Consider the following 19,759-nt stretch of genomic DNA (forward strand, 5'->3'; position numbering starts at 1 on the left):
AGACAAAAATATCTTGCAAAACAGATCAAGAAAAATGGCCATCCCTCCTAACCTCCGAATCCAATAATAATCAAATAATTTTTTGTCAAAATGATATTGAAAATAATACTTTAAAAATACTTTTAATATAAATTTAGACAAACAGCTAAAGGAAAACTTTTATTTCTAATTAATTTAAAGATATTTCATACTTTACAAATCACACTGAAGTCGCGACCCCAGCACGACTTTTCAAAATAGGTACCAGCATGCGCGCAGCCATTGTGTACGGTGCGCGAAGGGTGCGCGACTTCTCTATAATATTAAAAAAAAAAGATTGACTATAGTTTTCCTACTAAAAATTATTCACAATTTTTTTAAAATATATATATATATATATATATATATATATATATATATATATAAGGAACTTCGCCTCTGCTGACACATCTTCTGGAAGGACGAAACAGGACTCAAGTAATTCAGTGCGTGAAGAAATTTTAATCGGTAAGTGCAACACGTACCACCATGACGCGTTTCGGCCTCAACACGGAGGCCTTGATCACATGACGCCTGCAGTACAAGCCAGATTATTTAAAGTGCCAGTGACTAAAACACGTGATAACTGGGCCAATAGACATAAAAGACATATAAATGTAAAATACAAGATAAAGCTCCAAAAAGTAATGAAACCAAAATACAATGATTGACAAATTTCACATTGTGCAGAGTAACTACGTGTGCAAAATAGCTAGCTTGGCAAGAATTACAAAATACCGCAACATTCGTAAACACAGACTGTAAATGGCAGTAGGTCAATCATTCGAGTGGCAGAATATTGTTAATACAAAAATGCTCCACTGTTCGAATAAAAGCAAATGTGCAAAAAATGCGATGTGCAAATGGCTGCAAGTGCAAAAAAGCAACAAGTTATCGAAGCTCCTCAAAATGAGGTAATGTCATCAAGGTATCTAACAAGCTAAGGTGCAAATGCCAACTATTTAGTGCAAAACAACAGTTACAGTGCAGGTTTCATCAACGTTGAGGTGACATTTAGGTCTGTAATGGATAATCTAAAAAAATGTTTTTCTCATGCCTAATCTGCCCAGAAAGCCATCACGCATTAGTGAAGTATTTAAATATAAAAAAAAGAGGAGGGGAAAAGACATAGTAATAATAAAAATCTTTCTTACAGAAACATTGTTTTTATATATTACATGAGCAGCTCAGATGGTGGTGATTCAGATGGTGCAGCCATATATAACGCAATAGTCAAACGGAGTAAACTATGTTAAGACACAATTGGGCATTGAAACTGAATCCAAATAGGCCATTGGTTGTAAAACACAGTTGTCCACTAACCTCTAGGGTGCTGACTATTGTTATAAACAAGTAAAGAAATCCTCACTGGAGTTAAGCCCGTTGGGTGATTTGCAATCCAACATAAGGATATATCTAGTCTCCAGCTGAAGCAGAGATTCCCGATCGCCTCCTCGACGGAGCCGTGGGACTGAATCTACCACAAAGTAGCTTAAAAAATCTAAGCAACTGTTATGGATCTCTTTAAAATGTCTGGCGACAGGGTAGGCTGCATCATTATTGCTGATAGCCCGCATGTGCTGGAGGATGCGTTTGTGAACCTGCAGCTTGGTGCTACCAACATACTGCAGGCCACACGCACACTCCAGCACATAAACGGCAAATTCAGTCTTGCACGTTAGTTTATTTGAGATAAAAACAGGAACATCACTAAAAGGAGTCATAAAGGATGTCCTGTTACGCCCCAGTTTGCAAGCTTTGCAACTGGCGCATTTAAAGAACCCCTTTGAGCTCTGTAACCAAGAGTTTTGTGTGCTGATCTCTGGACTGCTCTGTACTAGCATGTCACTCATTGACCTTGATCTACGAAATGTAATGTTTGGGGTTTTAGGCAAGAGCTCCCCAATTACAGAATCATTTTGAACCAGTGGCCAGTTTTTGTTAAAAATAGCACTCACCTTACTATGTTGACAATTGTAGGTGGTAATTAGCCTTGGCGGTTCAAACATGGGATTGGTAACTTTGGGCAGTGCCATAGGTTCAGAGCTACCTGTTAGTGCTGTAGATCGTGAAATAGAATTAGCTTTCTTTATTGCTGTATCTAGCACTGAAATAGTGTAACCTCTGTCAATAAATCGTTGCCTGCTCTCCAGCTGGGCCTCTACATAGTCAGTGTCCCTCCTACAGATCCGTCTGATGCGCAGCATTTCTCCATACGGGATACTGCGCACCAGATGGTCTGGGTGGTGACTGGAGGCATGCAGAACAGTGTTACCTGCCGTAGCCTTGCGATGTAGTTTGGTCTCAATGCAACTATCCTTGATGAACACTTCTACATCCAAAAAATTGACAGAAGAATTGCTGATCGATGAGGTGAATTCAAGATTCAGATTGTTTATATTAATTTCCTCAATGAATACATTGGCTGAGGCTACTGATCCTCTCCAGATTATGAACAAATCATCTATAAAACGATACCAAGATTTGACATGTTTGTCCAAAATGTGACTGAAGCGGGCCCTAAGGACTTGCTCCTCCCACAGTCCCATGTGGCACGAGTCTCAACTGAGGACTACCTCCTTGCCAAATTTGGTGTAATTCCGTTCAGCAGTTCGGGCTGTAGCTGCGACAACAGGTCCTATGGGAAATTGCATGGGGAAATGCGTTTTGGGACCCCCCTTTTTTCTCAGCCCCCGCTTGACGAATCACCACGAAACTTTCAGGGTAGGAGCGGAGCGGAGCTGGCTAAAAGTTTGGACAATTTCGTGAAGATTCATCAACCAGCGCCAAAGATATTCTCAATAGAATGTTGCGGATTTCCTATGGAAAATAGGTCCTAACTATAACTATCTACTGGCGACCGCCAGTAGATAATATATATATATATATATATATATATATATATATTCAAATGCGTAACCAATACAAGCATAAAGAAATAGCAACAGATCAAGCATTTCTCACTATTAAAACAAACGCATGATTAAGACATATTCAAAACATTCATGCCAAACAGTAATAGCATCTTTTTGGTAGTATCAGTTGAACAGCGGGGTGGCGGGTGGGACAGTGAGTAATCCACAGGCAGATACTGTATCCACCAGAAAAAGCGTTACAGAAGGTAAGTAACTTGTTCTTCTGATGGATGCTTCTGCATGTGGATTCACTTTTTAATAGAATCCCCAAGCCGTACCTCACCCGGAGGAGGGTGTCCACCTGACTAGACAAAAATATCTTGCAAAACAGATCAAGAAAAATGGCCATCCCTCCTAACCTCCGAATCCAATAATAATCAAATAATTTTTTGTCAAAATTATATTGAAAATAATACTTTAAAAATACTTTTATTATACATTTAGACAAACAGCTAAAGGAAAACTTTTATTTCTAATTAATTTAAAGATATTTCATACTTTACAAATCACACTGAAGTCGCGACCCCAGCACGACTTTTCAAAATAGGTACCAGAATGCGCGCAGCCTTTGTGTACGGTGCGCGAAGGGTGTGCGACTTCTCTATAATATTAAAAAAAAAGATTAACTATAGTTTTCCTAACTAAAAATGATTCACAATTTTTTTTAAATATATATATATATATATATATATATATATATATATATATGTATATATATATATAGAAAATAAAATAAACATAGGATTGAGGTACATTAGACTTACAAATTTTCATTTAAATAACCTTTGAAATTCTCTGAAAGCACCATAAGGTTTCAGGCACGTAATAGTTAGAAATTAGCATTTAAAAAACCTTAGAAATTCATTGAAAAAACCATAGGTTTCAGGCATGTTATAATTAGAAATTAGCATTTAAAAAACCATAGAAAATCTCTGAAAAACCATAGGTTTCAGGAACTTTATAGTTAATTGGCCATTTCACTTGTAGAAAACTATAGAAATACCGGCGTTATAGTTAGTTCAGTTAACTATAACTCACGCCGCCGCAATGCACTGCTGATGACGTCACATATTACATAATTTATGACATGGTCAGTGACATCACTGATGACATGTCAAATGACATCACTGATGACATCATCCAGTGACGTTGTGTTTCTGTGAAGTTCACTAAATGGCATTGCTATGTTGTCACTTGGAGGTGGCAATTCTGGGCTTTTTTTACTGGGCAGTCACATGTGGTATACATTATGTACACAATGGAGAGGATGGTATCTGATTTTTGATGAACACAAGAACGATTATTGGATAGATATAGATTTCCCACCAGCTATATTTATTATATATTTTGAAAGGGTTAAGTCCAGAACGACAAATGCATAGTTTTCTTTAGGAAAGGAGTGTTCAAATTGTTTTTTAGACATGCTATCTGTGGCTTGCCTGATGAAGGTGCTTTTGTTACCTAAACACGCCTAGACATGACACAACAGAATCCATCCATGATCAAAGCCACATGACTGTCTCTCTATTTGGATATATGTGTTACTTCATCATTTTTCTCTTGTTTTTTTTATATATTATTGATTTTTGATAAATGTTTAGACATTCATGGTTTTCATTTTATGACTAATTTGACTTATTCTGCAATACTATTCCTACATTACTTCTATTGTTGAAGCAATATACATGAAACAATTGTTTGATTATAGTTGTTCATTGAGAGATATTTGTTCAATGGAGCATATGTCTTCTCTTTCTTTGTGTTTTTAAGTTTTGCCATGTAACATTACCAGGCCTGGGCAATACAACTCTGGGGAGTTCTGCAAGTGGCGGAGTTCAATGCAAACTGCAGTTTCTACCCGAGCGGCAACTTGAGCACTTTTTCTGCACTCCGCAAGTTTCATTGAGCACTTAGTGTAGAAAACTCCTCAAACTCTGTGAGCGGAGTTCACCGCCCAGGCCTAAACATTACTGGCAGGATGCATCATACATTTGTAGATCATTTTTACCAATATAAGTCTTTTTTACATTATTTATAAGTGATCAATTAGCCTTTTTCAGTATCATGTTGCAAGTATGTCATGTAATGCAAATTAGAACATTAATTGCCTAGGGATTTGTTATTTACAATTGTATTTCCCTGCCTTTGGAATAGGTATAAGTAGCAGGGGGTCCTTATATAGACACTCAAGTTCCTACTACATACAGTTTTCACCTTGTGCAGAAGTATTTAAGGTGAGTGTCCACTTCTTCGAAGCAGCCAATTGGCATTGATCTCAACTACATACACCCTAAACCTCAAGGCACTCAATTCCATTAGGTGGTCATGCCTCTCCTAAACACAGACTACATCTTGTACAGACGGTTTATGAATATCCAACTACATCCAGTCACCCAAGTCCCACTTTGAACACACTTTTTATCATGGCCTTCAACTTGTGTAAATCTGTGGTAAGCAACTTGGGGTGCACGTTTTAATTATCAGATTGAAACTTGCAATGTTGATTTAAATATCACACCAACAGTGCACCACTGCCAGTTGAGCATGGGACCTGGTAAGACTTTGAAGCTCTATAGTTATACACACACACACACACACACACACAAATACATACACACACACTCATCTCTCTCAATATATTTATATATGTATTTAGATAAGCAAACACAAACACACACTTTCAAAGACACATTTACATATCTAACAAAAACAAAACCATCATGGGCTACTACATTTATTTTACATTTTGCATTACCATAATCCTTTCATCAAACCCTTTTTGAGAAAATAATGGACAAAAGATATACAGTCTTTCATTATCGTTAAAAGATTGTAAAGGTGTCCCACCTCTGGTTTTTTTCCATAGGATCCGCGAGTCTAGAAAAGCAATTCAGTAGACAAACAAAAATGTAAAATATATTTAAAACCACATATAAAAATACTTCTCCAAAATCGGATTCTCTGCTCAGAAAATACAACCAAACACATTTCTGTTATGAATGATACATATATCTCTTCACCAATGTTTAAACTCCTTGGTATACATTAATATGATATTATTTGATAAAAGATCATTGCGCTCAAATGCGCAAAAACATCTGTGCGTTCCTAGCATCCACAAGGCAAGAAAAGTAGGTTGATCCTTTTCTTTTCTGACCAACAAACTCCGGAACCCATTGCCTATGACCCTATGTTTCGCTCCTTCCGAATCATTTCTTCACAGACTGCTGAAGACTTCTCTTTTTGATGCATAAACTTTCTGTTGAGGTTTAACTAGTCTTCTTCTCTTATACAATTGGGCGGCTAGCGCTGGACACTTTTTTGGTAGCAGCTGCATGCTTTATAAATTTTATCATAGTGTATTATATTGTATGATATACCTGGATCCTGATCTACTCAGCTCCGTTTCCCTGTCACTCTGTATCAATCTCTAAGGGGCAGAATATATTTATTTACTTATTTTCTCATCCCCCATGGATGTTTTTTTTTGGGGGGGGGGGAATTATCTGGCAACCTGGTAGATGTAATCATTCTATCATATAGCTCTTTGATACTGCAATATTCTCATTTACACCGATAATGTTGTACTCCCAATATATACTTAGGAGCAAGAACATTGCAGCATATAAATAACATAGGCTCAGATTTAATTACTCTGTCCCCATGGTGGAGAGGCCAACAACCTAATTTATAAATGACCACCAAGCTGGCAATCATTGATAAAGGTATTGAAAGGAACCGCTGCTGCAGTGGTTCCTGAGAAAGCATTTGACTTTTTGCTACAGGGCTGCATCAGAAGAAGGCAGCCTTGTAGCAAACAGAATTATTTTCAAAACGAAAATTGCAAAACAGGATTTTCTTTTGGAAAAGAAGAAATATAATTCTTCCCTCACCATGTGAAACTTCACCCAGGGCTGGGGGAGCACAATACTTTTAATGTTCTTTACTACCAGAATTTAGAGTAAATAATTACTACTTTGCTTTCTAACCTCTTTTACGCAGACAATCTCGTACTGGTCAGCGAAACCCACATCGGTCTCCAACACTTATTGGATACAACTAGTCGATATTCAATATCTAACGGATTAACCATTAATCATGACAAAACAAAGGTTATGAGGATGCATCCAAAAAAGGAAACCTCTAAATACTCCTGGTATATGGCAGATTCACCAATCAAAGTAGTTGACCGATATAAGTATCTAGGTGTGAGCATGGATAACAAGGGGTCTTTCAATTTACAAAAAGAAGCAATTGAAAGAAGAGGCATTACGATAGCAGTAACCATAAAATCAATCAAACAGAAAACGGCCGGCCCTAGCCCTGTTCCACTGCTACAAGTCTGGCAAGCAAAACTCATCCCGGCAATCACGTATGGGAGTGAGTGTCTGAGGGGAAGAGATGCACTCACTTTGGACAGAGCTGTCTCAAGAGCTGCCAGGATAATATTTAATTTACCAAAGTACGTCTCGCCAGCCCAAATAAGGCTAGCATTCGGCATGCAAAGTCAAGAAATAGCCCGCAAAGGAGCATACGTTAAGACCTGGTATAGGATAAAAAACTTTGAAAAAGGCACACTGAACTCATATCTATGAAATGAAATACATCTAAAGAAGGAGTGTGCATCAAGGACATATTTGATAGTATCAATAGATCGTCTGGGCCTCAAGGAACTTTGGGCCGCCTCAGAGTCTTATCATTGCTTTAAACAAATTGTTAACAAGACAGCGAAAAAGCTATCATTAGTAGAAGACAAGGGGACACTTTCAGAAAGAGCCCACGGATGGTTTGTGGTTCACAGCTATGACAAACCCTCTCTACCACCATACTTAGGCACGAGATTTAATAGAAAGAAGTAAAGTAAAATATCTTCATTTTCGATTGGGTATTTTGCCATCTTTACCGCATCTTCCCCCGTGGAAGCGTCACCAGAGTCAGTCAATATGCCGCCTATGCGGGGATGCCAATGAAAGTGTATTACACCTACTATGTATATGCAGAAATCTACAGGCCGAACGGCGACAGTTACTAAAGCCGCTCTTTGTTAGAAAGCGGATAAGAACCTGCAGGCAAGCTGTGAAGGCATGTTTCGGAGGTAGAGATGTACAGCTGGCATGTCGCTTTGTTCAATTCATGGAAGTGGCAGGGGCAAAAGCTCTTGCGTCAAGTGACTGGATCGCTTAATCTTTGCATTTCATGGCCCCTTAAATCATTATATTAAAGCAAAATTGAAATTCTATGCTTACTTAACACTTAGTCGTTATATACTTGAGTAGTAAACCTAACAGCAAATTTTCTTCACTGCTGTTAACAACCAATTCTTTACTGCCGTTAACAACCAATTGTTGACGCAACAGTCCCTCTCTCTCTCTTTGATAACTGAGCCTTGCTTTCTTAATTTATGGTCTGTGCAGACATTTACTATTAATTGCTTTGTGGATGTTAATACAACTCATGAAAGTTTTATATGTTTTATTTACATTGTTTTAGGATATGAATTCTGCTGCTATTACTCTTTTTTCATATGGAAATTGTAAAGGTTTTAATTAACCAAACAATAAATAAATTACTTACTTACTTACCCTCACCATGTGAGTCTTCTCCCAGGGCAGGGGGAGCACAATACTTTTAATGTTCTTTACTACCTGAATTTACAGTAAAAAATTACTACATGTCTGCCTAAATAGGTCAGGAAGACATGAAGCTACTTCTAGAATGGCCTTGGAAAGTAAGGGCTTTCAGAGAAGTTTGGCAACAGTGGAGACAGTACTCTCTGCTGTGGCCAAGCTGAACGTCTGCTGTTATTTAAATGGGACAGGCGGACAGTCGTATTGGTGGTATATATAACCTTTCCTCATTATGATGGATTGCATATATGTCACTTTATAAATTTAGGCCTTAGTCACTCCTATATGCAATGCTCCTTTTAGCATTGATGTTTTTCCTAAAAGGTGTATAAAACTCATTATGTTTTCATATTGACAACATGCATTACATTTATTGCATTTAGTAAAACCTGCTTTTGCTTTTACCCTGACCCCTTTTCCTTTCTGATGTCACTCCATACAAGTTGATCTTTCCTCAAGCAATCCTATCTACATATAATAAGTGTCGTCCTGGTCATGAGTGTCCCAGCAAGGCTGCATTTCACTAAATGCCATTGCTATGTTGTCACTTGGAGGTGGCAATTGTGGGCTTTTTAACTGGGAAGTCACATGTGATATACACTATGTACAGATTGGAGGTGATGGTATTTGTTTTTTGATTAACACAATAAAAGATTATTGAATAGATATCAATTTCCCACCAACTATATTTGTTATATAATTTTGAAAGGGTTAAGTCCAGAATGACAAATGTCGGATTTTGTTTGGAAAAGGAGTGTTCACATTTGTTTCTAGACATGCTATCTGTAGCTTGCCTGATGAACGCTCTTGGGTTACTCAAACACGCGTAGACACGACACAACAGGATCTATCCATGATCAATGCCAATTGACTGTCTCTCGTTCTGCAAGTAGCATGGTTCAATGCGAACTGCCGTTTCTACCCGCGCACTTACCGGTCATAAGTTTTCTGCACTCTGCAAGTTTCGTGGAGCGCCGAGTGTAGAAAACTCCTCAAAATATGTGAGCGGAGTTCACTGCCCAGGCCTAAACATTACAGACTGGATGCATCATACATTTTTAGATAATTTGGAAGCCTGGGCAAAGCACTACACTACGCTCGCGTAGTTTGCAAAGTTTGCGCTACTTCGCACTACGCGAATTGCACGTAGCACAGTGCAAACACGCGTAGCATAGTGTTGCGTAGTGCAGCGGTCATTTTTTGCTTGCTCGCGGTCCTCAACGTCAAGTTGGCGACCGAGAGCAAGCAAAATGACATCCCGGCGACACTTTTTCCTCGTTCGCGATCAGCAACATCAAGTTGGCGATCGCAAGCGTGGAAAATAAACCTCCCGGCGAGATTGTCAATTCGAGGAGGTCAGGTTTCTCATTGCGAGTGGTCACGTATGCTCGCGACCGCTCGCGATGAGAAACTACCAGTCCGAGTTGAAACAGCTGCCGCTCGAGTAAATATCTACTCGAGCGGCAGAAAACTACAGCTCGCACTGTGCAAGATGCCATTTTTCAATGATTGCACAGTGCCGGTTGCTTGTCTGTACCATGCAATCATTGAAAACTACATATTGCACAGTGCGAACAGGGTACTACGCAGTTCGCGAAGTGCTACGTGTTGCTCGCGTAGTGCGAAGTGCACTTTGCGAACTACGCCCAGGGTTAATAATTTGTACTAATACAATCCTTTTTTACATTTTTTATAAGTGATCAATTAGCCTTTTTCAGTATCATGTTGCAATTATGTCTTGTAAGGCAAATTAGAACATTACTTGCCTAGGGATTTGTTATTGACAATGGTATTTTCCCTGCCTTTGGAATAGTTATAAGTAGCTGAGGGTCCTTATATAGACACTCAAGTTCCTACCACATGCAGCTTTCACCTTGTGAAGAAGTCTTTAAGGTGAGTGACCACACCTTCAAAGCAGATAATTGGCATTCGTCTCAACTATAGACACCCTACACATCAAGGAACTCAATCCCATTAGGTGGTCATTCCCCTACTAAACACAGACTTCATCTTGTACAGAAGTTTTTATGAAAAGCCTTCAGTGACCCAAGTCCCACTTTGAACACACTTTTTATCATGGCCATCAACTTGTGAGTAATCTTTACAGAGAGATGACCCCCACCAGACACCCAAGCCTCATTGGGTGGAAAATCTTGATCTACGCATAGCTTTCAATGAGTACAGAAGACTTTGTGGAGCGTCCAATACTTAAAAACACACAAGCCCATTACACAGCCAACCTGCTATTGTGCAGAGACTTCACATGTTACTAAGGTCTTCCAGGAGATCCCACCCTATCCAGACAGCCAACCCCATTAGGTGGCCATGCCCTTACTATGCACACCATTCCCCTTGTGTAGAAATCATGATTGAGAGCACACTCACGTAAGACAACCATGTACCATTAACATGCAAAACATACTTTTAACTCCAGATACCCAACCCCATAAAGTGGTGAAACCCCCATTAGGCACTGGCTTCCTCTTGTACAGAAACCTCCATGGAGTACCCACTCCCACCAGACAACTAAGTTCTATTATGTGGCCAAGCCCCTGCAACTCACAGCCTTCCCTTTATACAAAAGTCTTCATGGAAAGCCCCCTTTTTTGGTGGCCAATTCCCTACTACACAGGCCCATCAACTCAAGACACCCTAGTTCCATTAGGTGGCCAAGCTTATACTATGCACATCTTTTGCATTGCACAACAGTCTTCAAGGAGAGCCCACCCCGTCCACACAGCCAAGCCCAAATAGTGGGCCAGGCCCATACTTCTTATACCCTAAGCTGAACTGAGTGAACAAACCCCTCCTAGGCACAGCCTTTGACTTGTACTGAATTGTTTCCTGAGAACCCACTCCCTCCAAATACCAAACCCCATTTGGTGGCAAAGCTACTATGCACAAAATTCCTCTACAGATACACAAACCACATTATGTGTTGAAGCCACTACTACACACACCTTGCGCCTTGAAAATAAATCGTCACAGAAAGCCCACTCCCTCCGGAAATCCAAGCCTCATTAGGTGGTCATGCCCTTCAAATGCACACACTTTGCCTCCATATACACAATCCCATTAAGTGGCCAATCAGCTATTCTCAGCTGTATACCTTGTACAGACATCTTAACCGGGATCTTAATACTCCAATACAACCAAGCTCCATGCCTACTTTGTACTTTTCTGGTCAATCCCCTTTTAGATACATCCTTTACCTAGTGCAGGCCGTTTTTCATAGAGAGTCTTTTTTCACAAACAGACATCTGCGTCTTGGCTCACCATTGAGTCGAGAGGCGGCTGTTTGCAACTGTTCTAGCGTTTTCCTTGCTGGATGGAAACGTGCAATGTTGATTAAATACATAATCAACATTGCAAGTTTCCATCCAGCAAGGAAAATGCACACTTCTATCTGTGTCCAGGGTGACCAGATGACCAAAATGTGTCAGGTGTTGTCCGTGCCACATGCGCACATTTTCCATGGGTCTATTAGCTGTATAAATCTGTGGTAAGCAACTTGGGGTGCATGTTTTAATTATCAGATTGAAACTTGCAATGATGATTTAAATCTCACAAAAACAGTGCACCACTGCCAATTGAGCATCGGACCTGGTAAGACGTTGAAGCTACAGAGTTATACACACACTCACACGAATACATACACATACACACATCTCTCTCAATATATTTATACATGTATTTAGATAAGCAAACACAAACATATAAATATACACACACACATATATATATACACTCACATGTTTACACATACACACACATACATATCTATGTATATACACACACACACAGACACATTTACATATCTAACAAAAACAAAACCATCATGGGCTGCTACATTTATTTTACATTTTGCATTTCCATTTTCCTTTCATCAACCCTTTTTTGAACAAATAATGTACAAAAGATATACAGTCTTTCATTATCGTTAAAAGATTGTAAAGATGTCCCACCACAGGTTCTTCTCCATAGGATGCGCGAGTCTAGAAAAGCAATTCAGTAGACAAACAGCAATTTAAAATATATTTAATACCACATATAAAAATACTTCTCCAAAATAGGATTCTCTGCTCAGAAAATACAACCAAACACATTTCTGTTATGAATGATACATATATCTCTTCACCAATGTTTAAATTTCTTGGTATACATTAATATGATAATAGGTGATAAAAGATCATTGCGCTCAAATGCGCGAAAACATCTTTGCGTTCCTAGCGTCCACAAGGCAAGAAGAGGAGGTTACTCCTTTTCTTTTCTGACCACCAAACTCCGGAACTCATTGCCTATGACCCTACATTTCGCTCCTTCCAAATCATTTCTTCACAAACTGCTGAAGTCTTCTCTTTTTGATGCATAAACTTTCTGTTGAGTTTCAACAGGTCTTATTCTCTTATACAATTGGGCGGCTAGCGCTGGACACTTTTTTGGTAGCAGCTGCATGCTTTATAAATGTTATCATAGTGTATTATATTGTATGATATACCTGGATCCTGATCTACTCAGCTCCTTTTCCCTGTCACTCTGTATCAATCTCTCAGGGACAGAATATATTTATTTACTAATTTTCTCATCCCCCATGGACGTTTTTTTGGGGGGGGTGAATTATCTGGTAACCTGGTAGATGTAATCTTTCTATCATATAGCTCTTTGATACTGCAAAATTCTCGTGAACACTGATAATGTTGTACACCCTATATATACTTAGGAGCAAGAACATTGCAGCATATAAATAACATAGGCTCAAATTTAATTACTCTGTCCCTATGGTGGAGAGGCCAACAACCTAATTTATAAATGGCCACCAAGCTGACAATCATTGATCAGAAAGATGCAGCCTTGCAGCAAACAGTATTCTTTTCAAAACAAAAATTGCAAAACAGGATTTTCTTTTTGAAAAGATGAAATACAATTCTTCCCTCACCATGTGAGTCTTCTCCCAGGGCAGGGGGAGCACAATACTTTTAATGTTCTTTACTACCAGAATTTACAGTAAAATAGTACTACATGTCTGCCTAAATAGGTCAGGAAGATATGAAACTATTTCTAGGATGGCCTTGGAAAGTAAGGGCTTTCAGAGACGTTTGGCCACAGTGGAGACAGTATTCTCTGCTGTGGCCAAGCTGAACGTCTGCTGTTATCTAAATGGGGCAGGCAGACCTTCGTATTGGTGGTATATATTTCATGTCATCATTGTGATGGATTGCATATAGGGTCACTATATAAATTCAGGCCTTAGTCACTCCTACATGCAATGCTCCTTTTAGCATTGATGTTTTTCCTAAAAGGTGAATAAAACTCATTATGTTTTCATATTGACAACATGCATTACATTTATTGCATTTAGTAAAACCTGCTTTTGGTTTTACCCTGACTTCTTTTCCTTTGTGATTTCACTCCATACAAGTTGATCTTTCCTCAAGCAATCCTATCTACATGTAATAAGTGGTGTCCTGGTCATGAGTGTCCCAGCAGGGTTGCATTTCACTAAATGCCATTGCTATGTTGTCACTTAGAGGTGGCAATTATGGGCTTTTTAACTGGGAAGTCACATGTGATATACACTATGTACAGAATGGAGAGCATGGTATTTGATTTTTGATGAACACAATAAAAGATTATTGAATAGATAGCAATTTCCCACCAACTATTTTTTTATATAATTTTGAAAGGGTTAAGTCCAGAATGACAAATGCAGGATGTTGTTTGGGAAAGGAGTGCTCACATTTGTTTCTAGACATGCTATCTGTGGCTTGCCTGACGAAGGTGCTTGGGTTACTGAAACACACGTAGACACGACACAACAGGATTGATCCATGATCAATGCCACTTGCCTGTCTCTCAATTTAGACATATGTATTACTTCATAATTTTTTCTTGTTTTTTTCATATATTATTGATTTTTGATAAATATTTAGACATTCATGGTTTTCATTGTATGACTGGTTTGACAAATTCTGCAATACTATTCTTATATTAATTCTATTGTCGAAGCAATATTCATGAAACAATTGTTTGAATATAATTCTTCATTGAGACACATTTATTCAATGGAGCATATGTCTTGTCTTTCTTTGTGTTTTAAATTTTTACCACGTAACATTACCAGGCCTGGGCAAAAAAACTCTGCGGAGTTCACTACCCAGGCCTAAACATTACAGACAGGATGCATCATACATTTTTAGATAATGTGTACTGATAAAAGACTTTTTTACATTATTTATAAGTGATCAATTAGCCTTTTTCAGTATCATGTTGCAATTATGTCATGTAATGCAAATTAGAACATTAATTGCCTAGGGATGTGTTATTTACAATGGTATTTTCCCTGCCTTTGGAATAGGTATAAGTAGCAGGGGGTCCTTATATAGACACTCAAGTTCCTACCACATACAGCTTTCACCTTGTGAAGAAGTCTTTAAGGTGAGTGACAACTCCTTCAAAGCAGCCAATTGGCATTGGTCTCAACTATAGACACCCTACACCTCAAGTCACTCAATCCCATTAGGTGGTAATGCCCCTTCTAAACACAGACTTCATCTTGTACAGAAGTTTTTATGAAGAGCCTACTTTGTCCAGTCACCCAAGTCCCACTTTGAACACACTTTTTGTCATGGCCATGAACTTGTGAGTAATCTTTACAGAGAGATGACCCCCACCAGACACCCAAGCCTCATTGGGTGGCAAAGCTCGATCTACGCATAGCCTTCAATGCGTACTAAAGACTTTGTGGAGAGTCCAATCCCTAAAAACACCCAGGCCCATTACACTGCCAACCTGCTACTGTGAAGAGACTTCGATTGTTATTAAGGTCTTCCAGGAGAGCCCACCCTATGCAGACAGCCAACCCCTTTAGGTGACCATGCCCTTTCTATGCACACCATTCCCCTTGTGCAGAAATCATGATTGAGACCCCACTCACTTAAGACAACCATGTACCATTAACTTGAAAAACATAATTTTAACTCCAGATACGCAACCCCATAAAGTGGTGAAACCCCCATTAGGCACTGGCTTCCTCTTGTACAGAAACCTTCATGGAATACCCACTCCCACCAGACAACTAAGCTCCATTATGTGGCTAAGCCCCTGTAACCCACAGCCTTCCCTTTATACAGAAGACTTCATGGAAAGCCCCCTTTGTTGGTGGCCAATTCCCTACTAAACAGGCCCATCAACTCAAGACACACTAGTTCCATTAGGTGGCCAAGATTAAACTATGCCCATCTTTCGCATTGCACAACAGTCTTCAAGGAGAGCCCACTCCGTCCACACAGCCAAGCCCAATTAGTGGGCCAAGCCCATACTTCTTATACCCTAAGCTGAACTGAGTGACCAAAACCCTCCTGGGCACAGCCTTTGACTTGTACTGAATTGTTTCCTGAGAACCCACTCCCTCCAACTACCAAACCCCATTTGATGGCAAAGCTACTATGCAAAAAATTCCTCTACAGATACACAAACCACATTATGTGTTGAAACCACTACTACACACACCTTGCACCTTGCAAATAAATTGTCACAGAATGCCCAATCCCTCCAGAAATCCAAGCCCCGTTAGGTGGTTATGCCCATCAAATGCACACACTTTGCCTCCATATACCCAATCCCATTAAGTGGCCAAGCAGCTATTCGCAGCTTTATACCTTGTACAGACGTCTTCACCGAGATCTCACTACTCCAATACAGCCAAGCTCCATGCCTACGTTGTACTTTTCTGGTCAATACCCTTTTAGATACATCCTTTACCTTGTGCAGACATTTTACATAGAGAGTCTTTTTTCACAAACAGACATCTGCGTCTTGGCTCACCATTGAGTCGAGATGCGGCTGTTTGCAAACGTTCTAGCATTTTCCTTACTGGATGGAAACTTGCAATGTTGATTAAATATATACTCAACATTGCAAGTTTCCACCCAGCAAGGAAAATGCACACGTCTATCTGTGATCAGGGTGCCCAGATCACCAAAATGTGTCAGGTGTTGTCCGTGCCACATGCACACGTTTTCCATGGGTCTATTAGCTGTATAAGTCTGTGGTAAGCAACTTGGGGTGCATGTTTTACTTATCAGATTGAAACTTGCAATGATGATTTAAATCTCACACCAACAGTGCCCCACTGCTAATTGAGCATCGAACCTGGTAAGACTTTGAAGCTATACAGTTATACACACACACACACAAATACATACACACACACACATCTCTCTCAATATATTTATGGGGAACAACCTTTACAACGCAACTTTTACAACGTACTACACTTACAACGCATTTTTTACAACGCAACATCCACTACAACGCATTCCATTACAACGCAGGACACTACAACGCATTTTTAAAAACTACCTTTACAACGCATTCCATTACAACGCATACTACCTTTACAACGCATACCATTACAACGCATAATATTACATTAAAACCCCTACACTATCCAACACTTACCCTACTGTTGCACCCCCTGGAGTTAGAATAGTAATTTTTACCCCTATACTATCCAACACTTACCCTACTGTTGCACCCCCTGGAGTTAGAATAGTAATTTGTACCCCTATACTATCCAACACTTTCCCTACTGTTGCACCCCCTGAAGTTAGAATAGTAATTTTTACCCCTATACTATCCAACACTTTCCCTACTGTTGCACCCCCTGGAGTTAGAATAGTAATTTTTACCCCTATACTATCCAACACTTTCCCTACTGTTGCACCCCCTGGAGTTAGAATAGTAATTTTTACCCCTATACTATCCAACACTTTCCCTACTGTTGCACCCCCTGGAGTTAGAATAGTAATTTTTACCCCTATACTATCCAACACTTACCCTACTGTTGCACCCCCTGGAGTTAGAATAGTAATTTTTACCCCTATACTATCCAACACTTTACCTACTGTTGCACCCCTTGGAGTTAGAATAGTAATTTTTACCCCTATACTATCCAAAACTTACCCTACTGTTGCACCCCCTGGAGTTAGAATAGTAATTTTTACCCCTATACTATCCAACACTTTCCCTACTGTTGCACCCCTTGGAGTTAGAATAGTAATTGTTACCCCTATACTATCCAACACTTACCCTACTGTTGCACCCCCTGGAGTTAGAAAAGTAATTTTTACCGCTATACTATCTAATACTTACCTTAAATGCAATTTAATATTATGCGTTGTAATGGTATGCGTTGTAAAGGTAGTATGCGTTGTAATGGAATGCGTTGTAAAGGTAGTTTTTAAAAATGCGTTGTAGTGTCATGCTATGTAATGGAATGCGTTGTAATGGATTTTGCGTTGTAAAAAATGCGTTGTAAGTGCATGCGTTGTAAAAGTGTGCGTTGTAACGACATACATCCTATATTTATATATGTATTTAGGTAAGCAAACACACACATATATATATATACACACACACACACACATATATATATATATATACACTCAAATGTTTACACTTACACACACATAGATATCTATTTACATATACACACTTTCACAGACACATTTACATATCTAACAAAAACAAAACTATAATGGGCTACTACATTTATTTTACATTTTGCATTTCCATAATCCTTTCATCAAACCCTTTTTGAGTAAATAATGCACAAAAGATATACAGTCTTTCATTATGGTTAAAAGATTGTAAAGGTGTCCCACCACAGGTTCTTCTCCATAGGATCCGCGAGTCTAGAAAAGCAATTCAGTAGACAAACAATAATGTAAAATATATTTAAAACCACATATAAAAATACTTCTCCAAAATCGGATTCTCTGCTCAGAAAATACAAACAAACACATTTCTGTTATGAATGATACATACATCTCTTCACCAATGTTTAAACTCCTTGGTATACATTAATATGATAATATTTGATAAAAGATCATTGCGCTCAAATGCGCAAAAAATCTTTGCGTTCCTAGCGTCCACAAGGCAAGAAGAGGAGGTTACTCCTTTTCTTTTCTGACCACCAAACTCCGGAACCCATTGCCTATGACCCTACGTTTCGCTCCTTCCGAATCATTTCTTCACAGACTGCTGCATCAGAAGGATGCAGCCTTGTAGCAAACAGTATTCTTTTCAAAACGAAAATCGTAAAACAGGATTTTCTTTTTGAAAAGAAGAATTATAATTCTTCCCTCACCACGTGAGTCTTCTCCCAGGGCAGGGGGAGCACACAACTTTTAATGTTCTTTACTGCCAGAATTTCCAGTAAAGAATTACTACATGTCTGCCTAAATAGGTCAGGAAGACATGAAACTATTTCTAGGATGGCCTTGGAAAGTAAGGGCTTTCAGAGACATTTGGCCACAATGGAGACAGTACTCCCTGCTGTGGCCAAGCTGAACGTCTGCTGTTATTTAAATGGGGCAGGCGGACCTTCGTATTGGTGGTATATATAACCTGTCATCATTGTGATGGATTGCATATACCGTCACTTTATAAATTCAGGCCTTAGTCACTCCTATATGCAACGCTCCTTTTAGCATCGATGTTTTTCCTAAAAGGTGAATAAAACTCATTATGTATTCATAATGACTACATGCATTACATTTATTGCATTTAGTAAAACCTGCTTTTGGTTTTACCCTGACTCCTTTTCCTTTGTGATTTCACTCCATACAAGTTGATCTTTCCTCAAGCAATCCTATCTATATGTAATAAGTGGTGTTCTGGTCATGAGTGTCCCAGCAGGGTTGCATTTCACTAAATGCCATTGCTATGCTGGCACTTGGAGGTGGCAATGTTGGGCTTTTTTTCTGGGCAGTCACATGTGATATACACTATGTACAGAATTGAGAGGATGTTATCTGATTTTTGATGAACACAATACAAGATTATTGGATAGATATTTATTTCCCACCAACTATATTTGTTATATAATTTTGAAAGGGTTAAGTCCAGAATGACAAATGCAGCATTTTGTTTGGGAAAGGAGTGTTCACATTTTTTTTTAGACATGCTATGTGGCATGCCTGATGAAGGCGCTTGAGTTACCGAAACACGCATAAACACGACACAACAGGATCCATCTATGATCAAAGCCACATGACTGTCTCTCACTTTTGACATGTATGTTACTGCATAAGGTTTCTCTTCTTTTTTTCATATATTATATATTTTTGATAAATATTTAGATGTTACTGAACACCTGTGGACGGCCTTAGATGCAGGGCAGATGTCTGCACTGAT

The 19,759-nt window shown here is 39.0% G+C and overlaps 1 protein-coding gene across 1 annotated transcript in view; it reads right to left on the reverse strand.

The window, feature by feature from the left end:
* LOC146806138 (uncharacterized) overlaps positions 1-19,759 on the reverse strand; it is a 99,686-nt gene that overhangs the window by 73,178 nt on the left and 6,749 nt on the right. The window contains exons 3-5 of the mRNA XM_085623865.1: positions 18,226-18,255; positions 12,526-12,555; positions 5,781-5,810 (exon numbers count right to left, since the gene is read on the reverse strand). Coding sequence (XP_085479991.1) covers positions 5,781-5,810; positions 12,526-12,555; positions 18,226-18,255 — 90 coding nt within the window. The remainder of the gene's footprint in view (positions 1-5,780; positions 5,811-12,525; positions 12,556-18,225; positions 18,256-19,759) is intronic.

This window comes from Triturus cristatus, chromosome 8, assembly GCF_964204655.1.
Source record: "Triturus cristatus chromosome 8, aTriCri1.1, whole genome shotgun sequence".
In the NCBI taxonomy this organism is placed as follows: domain Eukaryota; kingdom Metazoa; phylum Chordata; class Amphibia; order Caudata; family Salamandridae; genus Triturus; species Triturus cristatus.